The 22,843-nt window shown below is 43.6% G+C and overlaps 1 protein-coding gene across 6 annotated transcripts in view; it reads right to left on the minus strand.

Annotated features, from left to right (window-relative positions):
* Nucleotides 1-19,105: 19,105 nt before the first annotated feature.
* The window catches only part of TLK1 (tousled like kinase 1), a 172,980-nt gene continuing 169,242 nt past the window's right edge, over nt 19,106-22,843 (minus strand). For all 6 annotated transcript variants that reach the window (XM_024243612.3, XM_024243613.3, XM_054549490.2 and 3 more), the window contains one exon: nt 19,106-21,000. In XM_024243612.3, coding sequence (XP_024099380.1) covers nt 20,824-21,000 — 177 coding nt within the window. In that variant the 3' untranslated portion in view covers nt 19,106-20,823. The remainder of the gene's footprint in view (nt 21,001-22,843) is intronic.

Raw genomic sequence — 22,843 nt, forward strand, 5'->3', positions numbered from 1 at the left:
GTCCAGGAGCTCAAAGCTCATTCCGATTTCAATAAACAGTTACTTGCCTTGGTCTCTGTCAAGGTTTTGTTTTCAAAGGGCATGAAACTTTAGAGACTAATTCATTTTCCCAAATTCAGACCTCTCAGGTAAGCCATACAACCTGAGAAAAGAGGACAACCCTCTGGGATCTTTGGCACCATGACGCTGCCATATTCCAGGAGGGGACAGGTGAGGGTTCACTGTGGCTGAATCGGAAGGAGACAGAAGAGGCAGGGACGAGCCACCGGGCAGGTCTCAGGCCAGGCTCAGGTTCTGAACTTGATCCCGTGGACTGGTGTTACCCAGAGTGAAGAAAACTGTCTTTCCTCCTTTAATACCTATATATTTTATTTTAGCACGTATTGGGGAAAAAATAATAGTTGCATTGGATATGGCTAATTTTACAAATTCAGTGAAAAAAGGGAATGGTTTTAAAGAGAAGTGCTGGGTGAGTTGAGTTAATTCCCTTAGGCCCCAGGAAGCAGGTGCGCCTGGAGAGCTCAAACCGAGGCCCCCGCTTCACAGGCGGGCAGACTTTGGGGTAGGAGCTGAATCCACGTAGGTCTGTCCGGTCCCACGCCTCAGTTCTGTCCCCACGCGGCAGGTTCCTGGAACGACATTCACCTTTGTTCAGGAACCCTGGTCTTTACCGCCGCCCACGTGGAGTGGGATCCGAGCCAAGGGGGCCTCCCTAGCGGGGACCGCAGTGCGCGCCACGGGCCACCAGGTGGCGCCAGGAGCCTGGGAAAGCCGCGCCCCTCCAGCGGCCGCGGGGTCTCCGGGACGCCCTCGCAGGGCCCCTGGGCGGGGCCGGGGCGTCGCGGTGGGGCGCTTTCTGTTCTTTGGAAGAAGGGCTCTAGTCCCCCGCTTTCTTTCCATCACAGACCCAGTACGGAAGCGTGGGGGATGAGCCTGGGCGCCTTCACCAAACGGAGCCCCCTTTAATCTGATGTGAAGGCAAATCTCTCCACCGGGGGACCCGTTGGGTGCGGCGGAGACACCCTTCGGCGGCTGAGAAACCCTCAGACGCCGTGGAAGCACCAGGGGTCTGAGCGCCCAGTGCGGGAGGTGCGGGGCCGGCTTCCCTCTGCGGGGCTGGAACCTTCAGGAGCGCCGCCCCCACCCGGCTTCCTCCGAGGGCTGTGCTGGACTCTGGCCTGGCCCCTGGCCGGCTGCTGCCCTTGGCCTTGTCCAACCCACACCCGCGGGGCGGAGGCTCCTGCTGTGCACAAGCCCGGGGCGCCGGGGTGGGGGCGCCGGGGTGGGGCGGCTGGGTCTGGGCCCAGGTGTCGCGAATCCAAAAGCATCCCACTGCGCTGCCTGTAAATTAGCCATTTCGGATCTAGTGGTGAGCAGAGGGGACAGAATAGCCCAGAGGCCTGGTAACTAACATGTGCGGGATCAAGGAAGGCGTTCGTGGGCAGCTACTATTAGGGCTTTGAAGGATGCATAGAGGTTCTCTTAGGTGGTCAAAGTGGAAGGAAGAGGTTCTCTTAGGCAGAGGGAACAGCGTCTGCAAGGACACACAGGAGTGTGGCACGTGGTGTGTCCCGGAACTACAAACAGCTCTGGCTGCTGGAATGTGAAAAGTCAAGTATGGAGCGGTAGCAGTTGCCACAGAAGGGGGAGCGGGGCCAGATCGCCAAAGGCCTTGAATGCCATGCTCAGGGGCTTAGACTGCACTGCCCTGGGGAGTTTACAAGGGGGGTGTTTTTTGTTCTTGGCAGTGAAGTACCCAGGAAGCTTGCCCCTTACATAGGTCAGTTGTCTGAAAAACCTCCTTTTTAGCAAGCAGGGGCCTTTCGTGAAAAGAAAAAAAAAAAATCATATGGAACATAGATTCAAAAGCCAGGCCAATGTGGAGCTGCCGGCAGTTTCCCTGTGAGCAGGAGGGAAAGGCGGGGCATCCCTGAGAAAGGAGCCATAGTCATCCCAGCCGGATGGCGTGGGAGAAATCTCAGGAGTCTATTATCCCCAAAAACTAAAGTCCAGCAAAGTGCTGTGCCACACGTCATCCCCCACCCTCCACCTGCCTGCTCTAGTTGTGGCTGGAGGAGTAACTCACATTTTCCCTGGTCTTGTAGCGGACTGAGAAGAACCAAAAGCTGGATAGTGTGACAGAGCGTCCTCTTTCTTCTTCAGCTCTTTAGCCAAAGGACTCTTTCAATCCGGAGCTCGGAAAAGCAACCATGGACCAGCACTTCTCAACCCTGGTGGCTTTGAAAAACACTGATGCCTATGGATCAGGGACAGCAGTGTGGAGATCCTCCCTCTCGATTCCTTCATTTTATAGATGAAAACAGTGAAATCCAGAAAGGTTAAATGTCTCTCCAACAAGCATACGGCTAGGGGGTGGTAGAGCTGGGCCTATACCTAGTACCCAGGTGGAAATCGGATCCAGGGATTCTTTCAGCAAGCCCGAGACCCGGGCAGGTGTGGGGCGGGGCCGGTGGAGCAGAAACAGACCAGGCTGCAACTGCAGGGCTGCATGGAGGACCTGGGTGCAAGGTCCTCAGGGGACTCGTGGGGGATTCTCAGAACCCAGCCCCCAGGGCTTTTAGTAGCTTCATTTTGATCAGAATTTAAAATAACAGTGGTTTGTGGGGTTTTTTTTGTTTTTCCCAACAAGGAGATGGTGTAGTCAGTGATCAGGCCTCGGTTGTGAAGTCAACTCGATTCAGCCTAGTCAAATGGCCGCCTGCTACTTGGGGAGCTTCCACCACTGCAGGGGCCACGCACCTGGCTTCAGCAGTCTTCCTGGGCACGGGCATCCTTCTGCCCCTGCAGACTGGCAGAGCAGCAGAGGCAAAGTGGACGACTAGGGTGAGAAAGTGCTACAATGCGACCTGTGAGGAGGGGAGGTGGCCTCAGGGGTTACACTTATCTGTCTTCAAGCCTTGGTGTCGGGGACAAAGTCTGACTTAAAGTTCTCTCCAGCACCTAGCTCCCAGCAGGCACTCACCATATGCCGCATGAAGGCACAGGCGATGAGTGTAGCTCCATGTGCTGGGTGCTAGGTTAGAGTCGAAGGGGTGGCAGTCAGTGCCTGGCATGTGGTGGGCACTCATTGGGGTTTTCTGCCTGGGCCACTCCCTTCTCTGGACCCTGGACCCTGGACAGGGATTTGAGTGGGGAGGGGCCTACCTTCCTGGGAGGAAGTTACAGAATGGAGCAGGGTGGGGAGGGGAAGAGGTTTCAAACCATTTCCCACCGCCCCCTGGGGGGGCATGGGCTATCTCTGGAGGTAGGCTGTGCATGGGTCAGTGTGACCAAAAGGCAAGGGCTACTCTGCCTCTAACACCCAGGTCCAAGGCTTTGTATTCTTGAATTTGCCATCCAAAACCACAAAGTTGTTTAAAAAAACCCACGAAGTTGTTTAAAAGATACAATTTAGGCTGGGTGTGGTGGCTTATGCCTGTAATCACAGCATTTTGGGAGGATCACTTGAGCCCAGGGGTTGGAGACCAGCCTGAGCAACATAGTGAGATCTCCATCTCTACATAAAATGAACAAAATCAGCTGGATGTGGCGGTTTGAGCCTGTAGTACTTAGAAGGCTGAGCTGGGAGGATTGCTTGAACCCAGGAAGTTGAGGCTGCAGTGAGCTGTGCTTGCACCACTGAACTCCAGCCTGGGTGACAGAGTGAGGCCCTGTCTCAAAACAAGAAAAAGAAAAAATATATGTACATACATATACACACACACATATATCATTTGATCCTTAAAGAACAGAGCTGTCGGCCAGACGCGGTGGCTCACGCCTGTAATCCCAGCACTTTGGGAGGCTGAGGCGGGCAGATCACCTGAGGTCAGGAGTTCAAGACCAGCCTGACCAATATGATGAAACCCTGTCTCTACTAAAATACAAAAATTAGCCGGGCGTGGTAGCATGAGCCTGTAATCCGAGCTACTCAGGAGGCTGAGACAGGAGAATCGCTGGAACCCAGGAGGCAGATGTTGCAGTGAGCCGAGATCACGCCACTGCACTACAATCTGGGCAACAAGAGTGAAACTCCATCTCCAAAAAAAAAGGCGGGGGGAGGGGAAGAACAGAGCTGTCTTGCACCCTGACTACATTTACAGACTTCACTCAGAACCAGAGAACACTATTTATATTTTTCCCCAGGTGGGTCTTTGATCCAGTATTTAAGCAAAAAACTTTTCAAAATTCCCCAATACAATTGTTTTTCTGTTAAGAAAATTAAATATCTCATTAAATAACTTTAAAATCTCAAAAAGCTGTATCAAGCATGATCCGTGGAAGTTAAACGTAATTTATTAGATATTGCACCATGGGCCGGGCCAACCAACATGGTGAAACCTCTTCTCTACTAAAAATACAAAAAAATTGGCCAGGCGTGGTGGTGCCGACCTGTAATCCCAGCTACTTGGGAGGCTGAGGCAGGAGGACCACTTGAATCTGGGAGGTGGAGGTTGCAGTGAGCTGAGATGGTGTCACTGCACTCCAGCCTGGGAGACACAGAGTGAGACTCCCTCTCAAAAAAAAAAAAAAAAAAAAGATACTGCACCATGAATTGACCAAATACTCTCCCCTGCCATTACTTTGGTCACTTCAAAGGTTTCTTTCATGCGCGTCCATCCGTGTGAAGAGACCACGAAACAGACTTTGTGTGAGCAATAAAGCTTTTAATCACCTGGGTGCAGGTGGGCTGAGTCCGAAAAGAGAGCGAAGGGAGATACAGGTGGGGCTGTTTTATAGGATTTGGGTAGGTAAAGGAAAAAGGGGGATTGTTCTCTGATGGGCAGGAGTGGGGGTCACAAGGTACTCAGTGGGAGCTTTTGAGCCAGGATGAGCCAGGAGAAGGAATTTCACAAGACGATGTCATCAGTTAAGGCAGGAACAGGCCATTTTCACTTATTTTGTGGTGGAATGCCATCAGTTAAGGCAGGAACCAGCCATCTGGATGTGTATGTGCAGGTCACAGGGGATGTGATGGCTTAGCTCGGGCTCAGAGGCCTGATATTCCTGTCTTCTTATATTAATAAGAAAAATAAAACGAAATAGTGGTAAAGTGTTGGGACGGTGAAAATTTTTGGGGGGGTGGCATGGAGAGATAATGGGTGATGTTTCTCAGGGCTGCTTCGAGCGGGATTAGGGGCGGCGTGGGAACCTACAGTGGGAGAGATTAAGCTGAAGGAAGATTTTGTGGTAAGGGATGATATTGTGGGGTTGTTAGAAGAAACATTTGTCATTTAGAATTATTGGTGATGGCCTGGATACCATTTTGTATGAATTGAAAAACTAAACGGAATAAGAGAAGGAGAAAAACAGGTATTAAAGGACTAAGAATTGGGAGGACTTAGGACATCTAATTAGAGAGTGCCTAAGGAGGTTCAGCATAGCCTTGCCAGCAAAGATTATTTATTTACTTTAAGAGTTAAGAGTGGCGGTTTGGGGATAGCACCAGGAGATATCAGCTGTGATGGCTTGGAGAAACAGTGTAAAATGGCAGTGTAAACAAGAGCAGGGAATGTATGAGTAGTTGACAATGATGAATAGGAGTATGACTAGACAGAAGACAGTAGGGATGACAAGTTTTTTGGGGTGCAGTCCAAGTTGGTCTGGTGTCTGGAATGAGACTGGGGCCTAATAAAAAGGAGCATTTATACGGGAGCTTAAATGGGCTGTACTTTGTAGCATTCTGAAGACAGGCCTGAATTCTGAGAAGGGAAAGTGGTAAAAGTATTGTCTATTCCTTTTTAAGTTGGTGGCTGAGCTTGGTGAGGTGTGTTTTTAAAAGACCTTTAGTCTGTTCTACTTTTCCTGAAGACTGAGGACTGTAAGGGATATAAAGGTTTCACTGAATACTAAGAGCTTGAAAAACTGCTCGGCTGATTTGACTAATAAAGGCTGGTCTGTTATGAGACTGTATAGAGGTAGGAAGGCTAAACTGAGGAATTATGTCTGACAGAAGGGAAGAAATGACTGTGGTGGCCTTCTCAGACCCTGTAGGAAAGGCCTCTACTTATCTAGTGAAAGTGTCTACTTAGACTAAGAGGTATTTTAGTTATCTGACTCAGGGCATGTTGAGTAAAGCTAATTGCCAGTCCTGGGTGGGGGCAAATCTTCAAGCTTGATGTGTAGGGAAGGGAGGGGGCCTGAATAATCCTTGAGGAGTAGTAGAATAGCAGATGGAACACTGAGAAGTTATTTCCTTGAGGATAGATTTCTACGATGGAAAGGAAAAGAGAGGTTTTAAGAGGCGGGCTAGTGGCGTGTACTATAGCATAGCCTGCCTTTGCTGGTGTGTGGTTATTAGGCCTGGTGGAACTGCCATCAATAAACTAAGTGTGATCAGGGTGAGAAACAGGGAAGAAGGAAATGTGGGGAAACGGGGTGAACATCAGGTGGATCAGAGAGATGCAGTCATGAGGGTCAGGTGTGGTATCAGGAATAATGTGGGAGGCCGGATTGAAGTCCAGGCCAGGAACAATGGTAATTGTGGGAGACTCAACAAAGAGTGAGTACAGCTGAAGGAGCCAGGGAGCAGAAAGTATATGCATCAGGTGTGAGGAAGAAAATAGATTTTGGAAATTATGAGAGCCATAGAGAGTGAGTTGAGCATAGTTTGTGATTTTAAGGGCCTCTGAAAGTATTAGGGCGGCAGCAGCCACTGCACGGAGACATAATGGCCAGCTTAAAACAGTAAGGTCAAGTTGTTTGGACAAAAAGGCTACAGGACACGATCCTGTTCCTTGTGTAAGATTTCCGACTGCACAGCGCTGCACTTCAGCTGTGTGTAATGAAAAGGGTTGGGATGAGTCAGGGAGAGCTAGAGTGGGGGCAGTCTCTAAAGCTGTCTTCAAGGAATGAAAAGAGGAGTGGGGAAAGGATTTAGGATCCATGGGGTCAGCTAGGTTTCCTTTTGTGAGTTTATAGAATGGTTTTGTTAGGATGGCAAAACCAGGTATCTAAAGGCGAAAGTATCTAACCATGCCTAGGAAGGAAAGGAGTTGTTTTGTAGAAGGGGTTGGGGTTTGAGAGATTAGTCGGACACGATCAGCAGGGAGAGCACGTGTTTTTACGAGAATTATGCCGAGATAGGTAACAGATGAGGATGAAATTTGGGCTTGACTGAAGTAATGGGGTCTGTCTGTGAAGCCTTGCGGCAGTGCAGCCCAGGTAATTTGCTGAGCCTGTTGGGTGTCAGGGTCAGTCCAAGTGAAAGCAAAGAGAGGCTGGGATGAAGGGTGCAAAGGAATAGTACAGAAAGCATGTTTGAGATCCAGAACAGAATAATGGATTGTGGAGGGAGGTATTGAGGGTAGGAGAGTATATGGGTTTGGCACCATGGGGTGGATAGGCAAAACAATTTGGTTGATAAGGCATAGATCCTGAACTAACTTGTAAGCCTTGTCTGGTTTTAGGACAGTTAAAATGGAATTGTAAGGAGAGTTTATAGGCTTTAAAAGGCCATGCTGTAGCAGGCAAGTGATAACAGGCTTTAATCCTTTCAAAGCATGCTGTGGGATGGGATGTTGGCATTGAGTGGGGTAAGGGTGATTAGGTTTTAATGAGATGGTAAGGCGTGCATGATCAGTCACCAAGGAGGGAGTAGAGGTATCTTATACTTATGGGTTATGGTGGGGGAATAAAAGAGGAGGACGCAAAGGAGGCTTTGGATTGGGAAGAAGGGCAGCAATGAGATGTAGCTGTAGTCCAGGAATAGTCAGGGAAGCAGATAATTTAGTTAAAGTGTCTCAGCCTAATAAGGGAACTGGGCAGGTGGGGCTAACTACAAGGAGTGCTTAAAAGAGTATTGTCTAAGTTGGTACCAGAGTTGGGGAGTTTTAAGAGGTTTAGAAGCCTGGCTGTCAATACCTACAACAGTTATGGAGGCAAGGGAAACAGGCCCTTGAAAAGAAGGTAATGTGGAGTGGGTAGCCTCCGTATTGATTAAGAAGGGGACGGACTTACCTTCCACTGTGAGAGTTACTTAAAGCTCGGCATCCGTGATGGTCTACGGGGCTTCTGAGGTGATCGGCAGCGTCAGTCTTCAGCTGCTAAGCTAAGAAGATCTGGGAAGGAGTCAGAGAGCCTTGGGCCAGAGTTCCAGGGGCTCTGGGAGTGGCTGCCAGGTGAGTTGAACAGTCTGATTTCCAGCGGGTTCCTGCACAGATGGGACACAGCTTAGGAGGAATTCTGGGCTGTGGGCATTCCTTGGCCTGGTGGCCAGATTTCTGGCACTTGTAGCAAGCTTCTGGGGGAGGCGGGCCTGGAGGAATGCCTGGCCACTGCAGTTTGGGCATTGGGAAGTTCTTGTGTGCTGGAGATGTGGCTGGGGTTTGTCTCACAGTGGAGGCAAGGAATTGCAACTCAGAAATATGTTGCTATTTGGCTGCCTCTATTATTGTACACCTTGAAGGTGAGGTTAATTAAGTCCTGTTGTGGGGTTTGAGGACCGGAATTTAATTTTTGGATTTTTATTTAATGTCAGGAGCAGATTGGGTAATGTATATTGAGAATAAGATGGCCTTTTGACTTTTTGGGGTCTAGGGCTGTAAAGCGTCTCAGGGTTGCTGCCAAATGAGCCATGAACTGGGCTGGATTTTTATATTTGATGAAAAAGAGCCTAAACACTATCTGATTTGGGATAAAGAAAAAGGAACATTAACCTTGACTCTGCCTTTAGCTCCAGCCACCTTTTTAAGAGTAAATTGCTGGGCAGGAGGGGGAGGGCTAGTCACGGAATGAAACTGTAAGCCAGACCAGGTGTGAGGAGGGGAGGCGATAAAAAGATTATAGGGTGGAGGAGCAGAGGCTGAGGAAGAATTGGGACCTAGCTTGGCCTGGCAAGGAGCAGCCTGGGGAGGAGGGGAGAGGTCAGATGGGTCTGTAGAAAAGGAAGATTAGAAAGACTTAGTGACACTTGGGGTTGGGACTGAGGGGACAGGCAGGAGGGAAAGAAGGAAGATTTGGGACGAGTTGCACTGGGCACAGAGACTAGGGAGGGACTGATGTGTAAAAGAATCCCTGGACGTCAGGCACCTCAGACCGTTTGCCCATTTTACGACAAGAATTATTTAGATCTTGTAGGATGGAAAAATTGAAAGTGCCGTTTTCTGGCTATTTGGAACTACTGTCGAGTTTGTATTGAGGTCAAGTGGCATTGCAGAAGAAAATAAGGCATTTAGGTTTTAGGTCCAGTGTGAGTTGAAGAGGTTTTAAGTTCTTGAGAACACAGGCTAAGGGAGACAGAGGAATGGAGGGTGGAAGGTTGCCTGTAGTGAAGGAGGCAATCCTAGAGAAAAGAGAGAGTAGAGACACGGAGGGAAGGGGTTCGGGGGTTCTTACCTTCCAGAAAAGTGGGAAAGGGGTTGGGGCATGGAAATAAGGGGTTGGGGCACAGAGATAAGAGGTCAGGGTGTGGAAATAAGGGATGGGGTGCAGAGATAAGAGGTTGGGGTGTGGAAATAAGGGATGGGGCACAGAAATAAGAGGTCAGGGAGTGGAAATAAGGGATTGGGGGTTCTTGCCCCTTAGAAAAGTGGGACTTGCCACTAAGGGTGAAGGAGAAGGGGTTGAGGGGTTCTTGCCTCTCCCCCAGAAAAGCAGAGAAGGGGTAGAGACACGGAGAGAAGGGGTTGAGGTACTTGCCCCTCCCCCAGAAAAGCAGGAGTTGCCGCTAAGGGTGAAGGACCAAGGCAGGCATCCTTGCATGGTCTGACACCTCTGAAACGTGGGTGAATAATCAGAGAGGCATCCCTGCAATGATTAAACACTAAGGGAAGGCTGCCTTCCCAGTCCATGACCGGCGCCGAAGTTTGGGTCCACGGATAAAACGTGTCTCCTTTGTCTCTATCAGAAAATGAAAGGAATTGAAATTGAGAAGGGAGAGATTGAAGTGTGGCGCCAAGATTGAAAGGAGAAAGAGGTTGAGGGATAGTGAGAGAGGTTGGAGAAGAGAGTAAAAAGAGGCCGCTTACTGGATTTGAAATTGGTGAGATGTTTCTTGGGCTGGTTGGTCTGAGGACCTGAGGTCATTAGTGGATCTTTCTCATGGAGCAAAGAGCAGGAGGACAGGGGATTGATCTCCCAAGGGAGGTCCCCCCATCTGAGTCATGGCACCAAATTTCATTTGCATCTGTATGAAGAGACCACCAAACAGGCTTTGTGTGAGCAATAAAGCTTTTAATTACCTGGGTACAGGCGGGCTGAGTCCGAAAAGAGAGTCAGTGAAGGGAGATACGGGTGGGGCTGTTTTATAGGATTTGGGTAGGTAAAGGAAAAATGGGGGTTCTCTGGCGGGCAGGAGTGGGGGTCACAAGGTACTCAGTGGGGGAGCTTTTGAGCCAGGATGAGCCAGGAGAAGGAATTTCACAAGACAATGTCATCAGTAAAGGCAGGAACAGGCCATTTTCACTTCTTTTGTGGTGGAATGTCATCAGTTAAGGCAGGAACTGGCCATCTGGATGTGTATGTGCCGGTCACAGGGGATGTGATGGCATAGCTTGGGCTCAGAGGCCTGACAGTTTCTGAATAGTGGGTTGGGGATTTCAGACTCTCAAAACACAAGAACATTGTAAGAAAATTTGACATTTAAAACTTATTAAGCCTCACTTTGTTACTTTTATTTTTTAAAAGATGCTGATGGATTATAGAATTAGTGATGTCTAATCCAGTTGAGTTTTGGAGTCAGCCAGGCTCAAGTTAAATCCCATGCCTGCTACTTCACTATTTGAGCAAACAACTTAATCTCTCTCCAATGCACCCCTCCCCTCTTCCACCTATAAAATGCCATAATCATAGGGCTGTTTTTGGGGATTCAAGGAAATGTAGGTTACAGTGACTGGTATACCATAAGTGCTCGACAAATTGTCCTTGTTACTCTTTCCTTAAACACAAACCCCTGCTCAAGTGAAATGTTTATTTTCTCCATCTTTGTAATTCCAAGTCAAAGTCTGTGGTAGAGTTGTTGGAAGAGAATCTCAAATAATTAACTGGGTCTAAAATAATCCTGGCTTTTTCTAGAATCTTTTTTTTTTTTTTTTTGGCTTTAAAATGTCAACCTAAAATATTCTGTTCTTCTTCAATATCTACACAATAAACCATTCAAAATGAACCATGAGGCAGAGGGCATGGCGTTGAGCTGGTTTGCTCCTATTCTTGGGTATGGTCCTCCAGGGCTTCCCATCCGAGCCTCAGGCATCTGTAACTACCTCAGTGAATTCCTACTGATGAGAGGTTTTTAGCTAAGCTCTTCAGGTTCCTGCTCCACACAGCTCCCAAAATCTGGCAAAAGTCCTGAGTCACAGACTAGTTATGTATGTATCTGAAGTGGAGATTCCCTTTAAAAGGTACAAGCAGGTTACATGTAAATCTGGATTGTCATGCAAATTCTTGATGGTGACAGAGATATAGTACCTACTGTGCAGCTGATTTGAGGCCACGACTCAATTCTAGCAAGGAAAGACAATACTTCTGGTCCAAGGCATTTAAGAACTAGGATGCCCCCTCCTTTCCTGCCTTCTTCTCCTTAACTACAGATTGATGTGAATAGAACCATAAGATGCAAGCAGCCTGGATGCCCCAGCCACCACCTGGAGAAGAGCTGTCTTGTAAAGTTGCCTAGGAGTCACCAAGCTCAGTGTGGATTTTGCATAATTGAGAAACAAACCTTTGGGGGAGTTGTTACTATAGCTTAACCTGTTTTCATTTCACACTTAGATGTGGGGTGCGGGAGGCGGGGGACCATGAAGATTTCATAGTTTTGGAAAAAACAATGAAACAAGAACATCTAACAACCGTTCATGATGCAGTCTAGGGAAGTAGCTGAGAAAGGTACATGGATAGAAAGCTCCCATGTTTGGCTTTTTGTCAATTAAACAGTATTTACTAAAATTTATTAAATAACTTGTATATGGTACAATATTAGTCTATCAGAAAAGGGTAAATGGACACAGAATAGTCATCTTTTGTAGAGACAGGGTCTCCCTATATTGCCCAGGCTGGTGTTAAACTCCTGGGCTCAAGCGATCCTCCCACCAGCCTTCCAAAGTGCTGGGATTGCAGGCACGTGAGCGGCCTCGCCCAGGCCAGAAGAGTAATTGTAACCTACGTATATTTCTTGTAGAGACCAGGATCAGGCTTTAATTTTAAATTGTGTGGTAATGGCAAACTACTGCAGCTGTCAATGTTTCCCCACATGATCTTATTCAACTCAGTGAGCCAGTGAAGGAAACAGTTCTAGTGCCAAGATGGTTGATTTGTGAGAGGAAAGAGCTTTTTGAGGTGTTTATATTACAAGTTCAAAACAAGTCACTTTGCCACTTTTATTTTGCAGTGCCAGGCCAATAAATAAATGGGGGAATGCTGTTCCTTCTAACTAACATGGCAGTGAGAACTCTGCTTTTCCAAATTTTATCTCTGAATATAGTTTTTTACAGAGATGTGGGGAGGAGTAAACTTTATACAATGAATTTCTGCGGTGGAACAGCAGTCCCCAACCTTTGTGGCACCAGGGACTGGTTTCATGGAAGACAATTTGTGGAAGACAATTTTTCCTCGCATGGGAGTTGAGGGCATGGTTTCAGGATGAAACTGTTCCACCTCAGATCATCAGGCATTAGATTCTTATAAGGAGCACCCAGCCTTAGATCCCTTGAATGAGCAGTTCACAGTAGGGTTTGTGCTCCTGAGAACCTAACTCCGCCTCTGATGTGACAGGCAATGAAGCTCAGGCAGTAATGCTCACTCAACAGCCCATCACCTCTTGCTGTGCAGCCAGTTTGCTAACAAGCCACAGACCAATACCAGTCTGTGGCTTGGGGTTTGGGGACCCTTGCTGCAGAACATGAAACTTGGCTTAAGCAATTTCCATGGTCATTAGTGGAATGAATATCTTCCATATCTGCCACTGGAAAGTCTATCACTTTTTCTAAGTCTTGGTCACAAATATGCCAATTTACAATTAAGGGTTACTATTTTCCTTATTGTGTAATTTTTTAAAAATCAGCAAAGAAACATCTTAAACTGCACTTTAGCATAGCTTCAGTCTCCTAAAGGTTATTTCGCTCCCCCAAACTACAAAGCACATATTCTTTTAGTCAAATGTAAGGGTATGTTTGAATACTACAATGCTATCGACATAAGACAAATAACCCTACTCATGTTGCTTAAGTGTACTTAAAGTTTCTCATCTTACACAAACTTTGTTGCTATATGGCTAATTCTGCATCTAGAATAATGCATGATCTCATTCTTTCAAGCTTAATTTCTTTTAAAGCTTTTTCACTAAAAGCTATATACATACATAGTCTTTACTTCTGGGAATGAAGCTCACAGAAATTAAACTTTAAAAATATTTCTACTATGGCCGGATGCAGTGGCTCACGCCTGTAATCTGAGCACTTTGGGAGGCCGAGGTGGGTGGATCACGAGGTCAGAAGTTCAAGACCAGCCTGGCCAAGATGGTGAAACCCCGTCTCTATTAAAAATACAAAAATTAGCTGGGCGAGGTGGCGCATATCTGTAATCCCAGCTACTTGGGAGGCTGAGGCAGGAGAATCACTTGAACCCGGGAGGCGGAGGTTGCAGTGAGCTGAGATCATGCCATTGCACTCCAGCAAAACTCCATCTTAAAAAAAATATATATATATATATTCATTCATTCCTACTAATGAAGTTAAACTTCATTGTCAAAGTGAAATATCAATAAATTTTGTTAAATTAGTTCAGAAACCACAATAGTGTTAATTTTCATAGTGGTTTCAACATAAACACTCTTGAGATCTAAACAGAATCCCAAAAGTGATGAAAACACAGACCAGTTGGGACTCCAACCTGCAGCAGTCCTGTTCCCCCTCGGTGGATGCACACACGTCCACAATAGCTGTGTGTACCAGAGTGGGAAAAGGAGGCACTAAAGAGCGTGCCACAGTCAAGAAGGCATGCAGGCTCAGACTAAGCATTTATGCACAGATATGGGTTAAATACAGAAAACTTCCAAGCCAGTAGGTAGGAGACTGCTGCCAGGTCTCCTGAGCAACTCCTCCTCACATCTCCCAACCATTCTCAGGCCCACCCCCCAAAAAAGTACAAAACACATAATGACTCTCTGATAGGGGCCTCTTGGTCTTCTGCATTTGTGGCATTTGTTCCATTTTGTCGCAGCCCATGCCATTATCAGTTGGGAAAACTTCTGAACCCCACTCTTGATGCTAGGTTCCCATGAGGCAGGTGCTATTACAAATAGTTTACAGACAAGGAAAATAAGACCCCAGAAAGGTTAGTGATTTCTGTAAGGTCATATGATATTAAGTAACAAAGCTAGGAGGCAAAGCCAGGTCAGACTTCCAAATCCATGCTTTCACTTTCATCCTTCTAAATATCTCCTTAAAAGGAAGCTATGAATTTGGCAAGTAGCAGACATAAAGAGATGCTCTTAGGATGCAATATGAGGTAAGACCATTTGAAACACCAAAAACATGACTAATATTAGTAACAAATCAGCCATGCTCATTCTTTGGATCAGGTAATTTTAGTATCTGAGTTTGATGTCTGTCATATAATGGAAATAAGACCTTAGTACCCCTGTGACATACCACACATCCAATCAAGAACAGGTGGGATGCTGGTCATGCACATATACTGTTTGGCCCAAGGCATATAGTTTTGGGAACAATCTAAGGTCCTTCAGGTGAAAATGGATCACACAGAGAATCTTAAACATAATTACATACAGCAATTTTAAACCCCAACAGAGTCACTTGATGCAATCAGAAGTACCCATTTGTGATCTTGGTGGTAGAACACCACACATAGGTAATTTATCAGATTTAGAAGACTTCGAGGTACAATGTTCAGGGGCCATGTATTGGTGAATTGGTAATTAGTGAAATCTCTCCAAAGTTCCAGGGCTTCCTTTAGAGGAGTTACTGACTTACTAGAGTCAGTTTTAAACTTTTTTTTTTTGCGGGGGGAGGGGGGGACGGGGGACGGAGTTTTGCTCTTGTTGCCCAGGCTGGAGTGCAATGGCACAATCTCAGCTCACCGTAACCTCTGCCTCCCGGGTTCAAGCATTTCTCCTGCCTCAGCCTCCTGAGTAGCTGGGAATACAGGCATGTGCCATCACACCTGGCTAATTTTGTATTTTTAGTAGAGACAGGGTTTCTCCATGTTGGTCAGGTTGGTCTCAAACTCCCGACCTCTGGTGATCCACCCGCTTCGGCCTCCCAAAGTGCTGGGATTACAGGCATGAGTCACTGCGCCCAGTTTAAAAAAAAAAAAAAAAAAAAAAAAAAAAAGACCCACTGGTACCACTGCAGGGAGAGGAACCAGGTGTACTTTCTGTGCCTGTGACAGTGGGCAGAGGAAGACCTCTATGAGGTGCTTTCTGTAAGACAGGTAGAATGCGGTAGCTCATCGATGGACCTGATCTTTGACTTAATAAGACAAGGGAAAAAGATGGAAGAACAGAAAAAGGTGCAGCCCACTCTCCATCTTACCTAGAATGGGTCTGTGGCAGGGCTCTGCTCTCTAGTGACTCACAACCAACAAGACTCAGCTCAGATGGCATTCTTCATCTAACACTTGAAAAATTCTTAGGTCAGGCGTGGTGTGGGTCACATCTGTAATTCTAGCACTTTGGGAGACTGAAATGGGTGGATCACTTGGCCCAGGAGTTCGAGACCAGCCTGGACAACATGGTGAGCCCCTGCAAAAAATACAAAAAAAAGTAGCCGGGTATGGTGGCATGTACCTGCAGCCCCAGCTACTTGGGAGGCTGAGGTGGGAGGATTGCTTGAGCCCGGGAGGTAAAGGCTGCAGTGAGCTGAGGCTGCACCACTGCACTCCAGCCTGAGTGACAGAGAGAGACCCTGTTTCAAAAAAAAAAAAAAAAAATCTTTAGATTTGCTCTTTTAAAAAGATGACAATAATGTTTGTAGCTATTTGGCTGTCACCTTTGAAGAGTCATGAGATTTAACTCACTAAGCCATGTTTACTATATACCAAGATGTTAACATAGTTAAGAACCTTGCTCCATGACTCCAAAAGCTGTGCTTACCAGTTATGTGGCTTTACCAAGTTATTCCCCCCTCCAAATCTGTTTCCTCCTTTGTAAAACATGGATACTGTCATCTGTCCTACCTCAATCAGTTGTTACTAGCAAGGAAACTCTGGAAAATATGACAGATATCTGTGATGAAACAGCATCAATAAGGCATGATCCTTTTGGCAATTAGTTCACACATACAGCTACTACTTTTTGTTTCAAATTGCTACATTTCCTCACCTTCCATTTCCAGACAATCTAATCATCACTTGTTTGAAACCTGAGTCAAGCACTGTGAAAGTATTTCTTAAAATAATTAAAATTACCACAGGAAGCAAAGCAGACTGAATTTTATAAATAGGGCTAATAGAATAATCTTTTGAGTTTTAAAAAGGGATGATGACAATAGCAGCTTATTATATACAGTACCTACTTATGAGCTGGGCATATAAGTAAAGGTTGAGTGCGTTACATACGTGAATTCACTTATTCATTCCTTGCAGCCACTCTGCACAATGAGTAGTTATTATCCTAATTTTTAGATGAGGAACCAGAAACACAGGTAGTAAATGTTAGTCAACATTTTAATCCAAAGACTCTGGTTCAAAAAAATTGAGATCTTAACCTATTTTATTGCCCTTCTTAAAACAGTCATATGGGCCAGGCACTGTGGCTCACACCTGTAATCCCAGCACTTTAGGAGGCTCACGCAGGTAGATTGCCTGAGCCCAGGAGTTCGAGATCAGCCTGGGCAACATGGTGAAACCCCGTCTCTACAGAAAGTACAAAATTAGCTGGGTGTGGTGGCACACGCCTGTAGTCCCAGCTTGAGCCCGGGAGGCAGAGGTTGCAGTGAGCTGAGATCACACCACTGCACTCCAGCCTGGGTGACAGAGTGAAACCCCGTCTCAAACAAAAACAAAACCAGTCATGTGTGTAGATAATCCACATCCCTATTACTTTAGACAAATGAAGATTTCCAGGTGAAAGCCATGCATTTTTGTCCTAACTATAAATAACTCTTCTACCCCATTCTCTGGCTCTCTGCAAATAACTTTAAAAGTTGATTTAAACATTTACTCAAATCTTTCCTTTTCAAAAATTATAGAATTCCTGGGGGAGCGGGAGGAATCCTCAAAAAAGAAATGAAGGTAAATGGAGATGTTTATGTTGTAGGAAATACATCTAAATTTAATTGAAAAACAAGTTATATAAATTCTAAAACTGCCGAAGAATGAACTGAAACACAGGAACTAGAATTCCAATTTAATTCTAAAACTAGCTGCTAAAAGCATTTATTTATTTTTTTATTTTTGAGATGGAGTCTCACCCTGTCGCCCAGGCTGGAGTGCAGTGGTGTGATCTCGGCTCACTGTAACCTGCGCCTCTGGGGTTCAAGTGACTATCCTGCCTCAGCCTCCTGAGTAGCTGAGATTACAGGTATGCACCACCATGCCCAGCTAATTTTTTTGTACTTTTAGTAGAGATGGTGTTTCACCATGTTGGTCAGGCTGGTGGTCTCCAACTCCTGACCTCAAATGATTTACATGCCTCGGCCTCCCAAAGTGCTAGGATTACAGGTATGAGCCATCACTGCCAGCCGAAAAGCACTTTTTGAATTAGATTAAATCTTCAGAACATTGAAATTTAGTATATGTAGAAGAAAAATCATCAGTTAACAGGTCAAAACGTAAGGCAGAATTAAAGACCTGTCAATGGGCTTTTAAATGTGTAAGTAAGGTTATAACATTCACACAAAAATCAAACAGCAATGTAATTAAATTTTAAGAGTAAATTAACAATCTAGGTGAACTGTACTGTACAACTAAAACACAGCTAACAGCATGAGGGCAATCAACATTACTGCATTTAATAAGTAATGATGAACAGCAAAACACAATATACTCTTTAGATGTTTCACTGAAGCTCACCATTTTGACTTCATGTAATGAGGTGTTTGTTCACATTTTATATGCCATTTAAACTGACAAGAGTTGTTTTAGAAGGAGATGGCAGTGAGTGTTCAAAAAAAAAAAAAAGATTGAGTCTTTATTTTTGAAAAACCACCAAGTATCTCCAACTCCCAACTTACAAATTAGGGTGGTTTCTACACTTACTTCCTCTCAACATGCACACACTAAAGCAAATTCAAATCAAAGAAATATTTTAAAATCATATGCAAAAACTGTAGATTTTACCCTACATCAGTGCTGACTCTTAATAAAAGAGAGGCCTTGGCTATCATCTTAGGGATGTAGGACATGCTTTAATTCTGAGGACAGACACCAGGAGACCAGAAAACAATAAAACCCTAAAAAAAATAGTAGTGTCAAAGACTGTCAGAGTGACCTTGAAATCATTTAGCAATAGATACCAACTTTCCGTGTGAGGGTAAAAGTAAGTTATTCAATGTGGCTCAATTAGCCATCTTGGATCTGCTGGGTCACTGGCATGTTATTCAAAATCTGTAACATTTTTTTGGGAAACTTTTAGAAGGAAAATATGGGTCTAAAGTTGATTCATCTCCTACACATCTTTGATTTTAAAATGATGACCTAAACCCAGGTCAAGAAAGCAACTTCATTTCATGGCTTGTTTTTTCCCCTTTTCTGCGTTCTGCCACTAGCAGTCGCTCTCATTCATTTGAAAGTAAAATGGTAAAGCAGTGATCTCTAGGTCTATACTACTTAACTTACTTACTGAACCTCAAAGTTAGATTTACACATTCACTTCGTATCTCTCCAAAATTTTAAGCACAATGGGCATTTTCTTTTAGTTCAGGAATTTAAATGTTACTTTATGAACATAGTACTTTATCATTCATAAAGATGAAAACTGCAACAACAAAACTGAAAACTTGCAGGCAGCATGTAAAGCACTCAATCAATGCTAAGATTTCATTACCATGTAGTATTTTTTTTAATAGGATTTCTCTCTGCTCTACAGAGGAATGGGTATAGCCAGCCCCTTAAACCACTCTTGATAGTTCTAAGTGTTACTTACCCAGGAGTTGCCTTGATAATGGTTATTAGGTTTAACTTTAACAGCTTGAAACAATTTACGCTTGTCTTGAAGTATACTTAAGGAATTTATTCAGCTGATTTTTAAGTAAAGGAGCTCAGTCAATATCCTACCATCTTGAAAGCTCCCTTCCAATGTAATTTTCATAGTCTTTACATTTTAACTATCATTGTTTATTACTGTTTTGGCTATATTCTCTACAATTTCAGCAGCATTTTAAAGAGACAATGTGTCTATGTACAATGAAAAAACAGAATGGCTTGCAACATCAGAAATACAGTTTAACTGTACAATATTAAAGAGAATCTGTGGTAAGTATAACCTCCTTTTTCTGCAACATGAACAACTTACACGTAAGTATCAGCATTATGAATGTGACAAGAAAAAGTCCTTACAGGAGTGAAATACAGCATCCTGAAAAATATTGGTTTCTACCCTACAAGGCAGTTAGAAAACGTTCACATTTTAACAAATCTGTACAAACCACAAGAAATTTGTTTATGGGACCATCTTGATGATAAGAACTTTCTAGAAATGTAGAATAACCATGAACAAATTAAAAATCTAGTATCTATGTGTTCTACAGCCCTAGAACCCAATAAACTGATTTATTAGACATAAAAACTCAATTATGTCCAACATGGATCACTTTTACGTCTTGATTGTTAATGACTGTCTGCTTTTTAATATCTCTCTATGATGTACAGTCAACTTGCACCTTCTAGGTCATTTAATTTTTTAGCAAAGAAGCAACATCATTTAGCAGCAATTAGAGCGCCTTCAAGAAGACTTAAAAAAAATACAATATCCAATTAGAAAAGCCATATTTTAAACATTTTTACAAGAATAAGCTGCTGAAACTTAGTAATTGAAATATGACATCTGTACAACGATTTACAATAGAGCTAGAAGGGAATTTATCATTATCCTGCATAGAACTGGTCTGCATTTGGTTACACACTGTCACCTGTTTTGATGAACAAGGCCTGGTAACAAAAGAAAAATACCTGTTATCAATTCTAACGTATTGAAAACACTGGCAATATTATAATTTAGTGAATTCAACTGATTTCAAAACAAGCAGCTCATTTTGTCAAAGGTGTAAAGTATTTAGAAATAATAGCTCTCCCTTTAATATAACCAGTGAAAGAAAACGGACATGTGATCTCGAGGTACAACTTGGTAAAAGTCTGAATAGGCAAATGACAAAGCCTAACTTTGTCCAAAGATTCTAACTCTCACATTCTATTACTATAAAACACAACAACTGTCACTGTCATTCAGTTCTTACTTTGGTTTCAGCAGATTAACTGCCAAATGCTGAAGAATGTATCCAGGCACTATAGTTCGTATGTTAGAAATATGTCTCATATTTTTCCATGTGTTTTTAAATAATGAAAAACTACCCTTCATATTAGAACTCTCTAGTAACAACCAAATGTATTTAAGTATTATAAACGTTATTTACAGTGTTCCCCCAAATAAACAAAATTTTTTTCTTCTATCTTAACATGGTATTCCTGTTTCTGTGTAACAGGCAGTCATCCTTCACTGCTCAAAATTATAGTCAGAAGTGTGCATTTACTCTTGTCCATGATCCACTCTCATACAAATGACACTATGAGGAACTTCAGTTTACAAACAGTTCTTAACCACGTCTTGTGTAAAAAAAAAAAAAAAGAAAACAAAAAAACACTCAAATGCTCTCAAACTTAAGTGTGCATCTGGAAGCAATTCAAAGATATCATGCCAATCTTGGAGGAAAGTCAGTAAGTAATTATGCTTGAAGAAGGGGGTGTAGGGGATGCTGTCAGCCCAGCCATGTGTAGGTTTCCTGAAGAATTTGATCTTCTCATGTGTGGGAGAAGGTATGGGTCATTTGCCAGCTGGTGCACATCAAATCGATCTTCTTTTCGATATGCCAAACAGCGTCTTATAAAGGCCTCAAAAAGAGAAAGAAAATGTCAGCAATTAATGATCTTTTTCCCTTCTAAATATCAATCAACTGAATCAACAGAAGGATGGACACATTTAAGACATAAGTAGATCTCATTTTATTGGAAGTTCAAACCTTAAAAAAAAATTCTGTAGCTATAAAATTCTCACTCCAAATGCAACTCACCGCTGAAAGCCCCTGCAGTGGTTCACTTTACAGTCTAAATTACTATTGCAGCCATTTGAACTTATACTGGAAAGTTGTTTCTGCTTACGAAATTCTGAAGACTTTTTTCTAGCATTTTTCTTCTGCTAAACAGTCCTCCCACCCTCATCCCATTTTGTTATCACTTCAGTTTAGCAAAGGGTAAGATGCCATTTTCAACCATTATTTTTTTTCCTACTGACATAAAGACTTTCTTTAGATGAAGAGATCACTGAAGTGACACTTTCATTAGGGACACTGTTTCCCAGGTTAACCCTATGCATCATTACACTCCTGGAAAGATAAATAAATGGAATATAATCACTATTTTTTTTTCTCACACCAATTTTACTTAGTTTTTCTTTGAGAATAGCCTCTTACAAAAAAAAAAAAAAACTTTCCTGAAGTGTAACACATTTTTAGAAATGCACACAAATCGTAAGTGCATAGCACAAAGTAAATACATCTATGTAACTGGCAACCAGATCAAGAAAAAGAACCTCTGAATCCCCCTCATGCCCAGTTCCAGGCACTGGCTCTGTCCCCAGTCGAACCTGGGTAACCTTTATCTTGACTTCTAACACCATAGTTCAGTTTTGATTGTTTGAATTTTATATAAATAGAATTATAAATTATGTTCTCCTTTGCCAGGCCTCTTTCACTCAATATTAAATTTTGAGGTTCATCTTTTTTTTGGGGGAGAGGGAACAGATAAAATATTCTCAGGAGGTAACTGGTTAATTGTTTCCCTTTCTTATTGCTGACACTAGAAATTAATATATACCATTAAACAGAAGTATAATCACATTAAAAGGTAACTATTTTGCACTTTCTTTGCTTTGAAATTCATTAGAAGTATATTTTTCTCTAAAAATATACCTAGCTATTCTCATTTTACCATAACTTACTGTTTATCAGAAGTCGATCTGATCCCTTAGAGGTCTTATCTTTTTTATCTTTAACAAAGTTTCAGAGATCACTTTGAAAAATGATTAAGAGGGAGAAAAAACATCAAGACTGATATGTTAGAGCCTGAGAGGTGGAAAGGCTATCAATAGCAAGGTTAAGGTTAAGAAGTCTGCAACAAATAATATACTTAAAGATGCCCACACCAAGTCAGGGAAAGTAGGGATACAGAATATAGAGATATTATATATTACATTAAAAAATATTAATATGATACAATTATATAATATATCCCCCCAACAACCCCTTAACCCTTCCTGGATTCTAGATCTCAAAAAGGTGACTGTGGTGCCTATAAAGAGCCTAAGGAGAGAACCAGGAATGGCTAAATGAGACTTTGCCTTTGGCAACTCCACTCCTCCTGGTCTTTTCGGTCAGTATTAAAAAAACAGATCTTGCGTCAACTAAATTCATTTAATTTCTGTTCTCAATGAGGCTATAGACAGAAAATAAGACAAGATTTAGATGCTAGCACAGTTAAAATATTTTTAAAGGAGTCACGTTTATCTTACAAAAATCATTCATTTTGCTTTAAAATAAGAATATTTATCTCTTTTGTTTTTTTTGAGACAGGGTCTTGCTCTGTCGCCCATGCAGGAGTGCAGTGGTGCAACCTCACCTCACTGCAACCTCTACCTCTTGGTCTCAAGCGATCCTCCCAGCTCAGCATCCTGAGAAGC

This window comes from Pongo abelii, chromosome 11 (assembly GCF_028885655.2).
Source record: "Pongo abelii isolate AG06213 chromosome 11, NHGRI_mPonAbe1-v2.0_pri, whole genome shotgun sequence".
Classification (NCBI taxonomy): Eukaryota; Metazoa; Chordata; class Mammalia; order Primates; family Hominidae; genus Pongo; species Pongo abelii.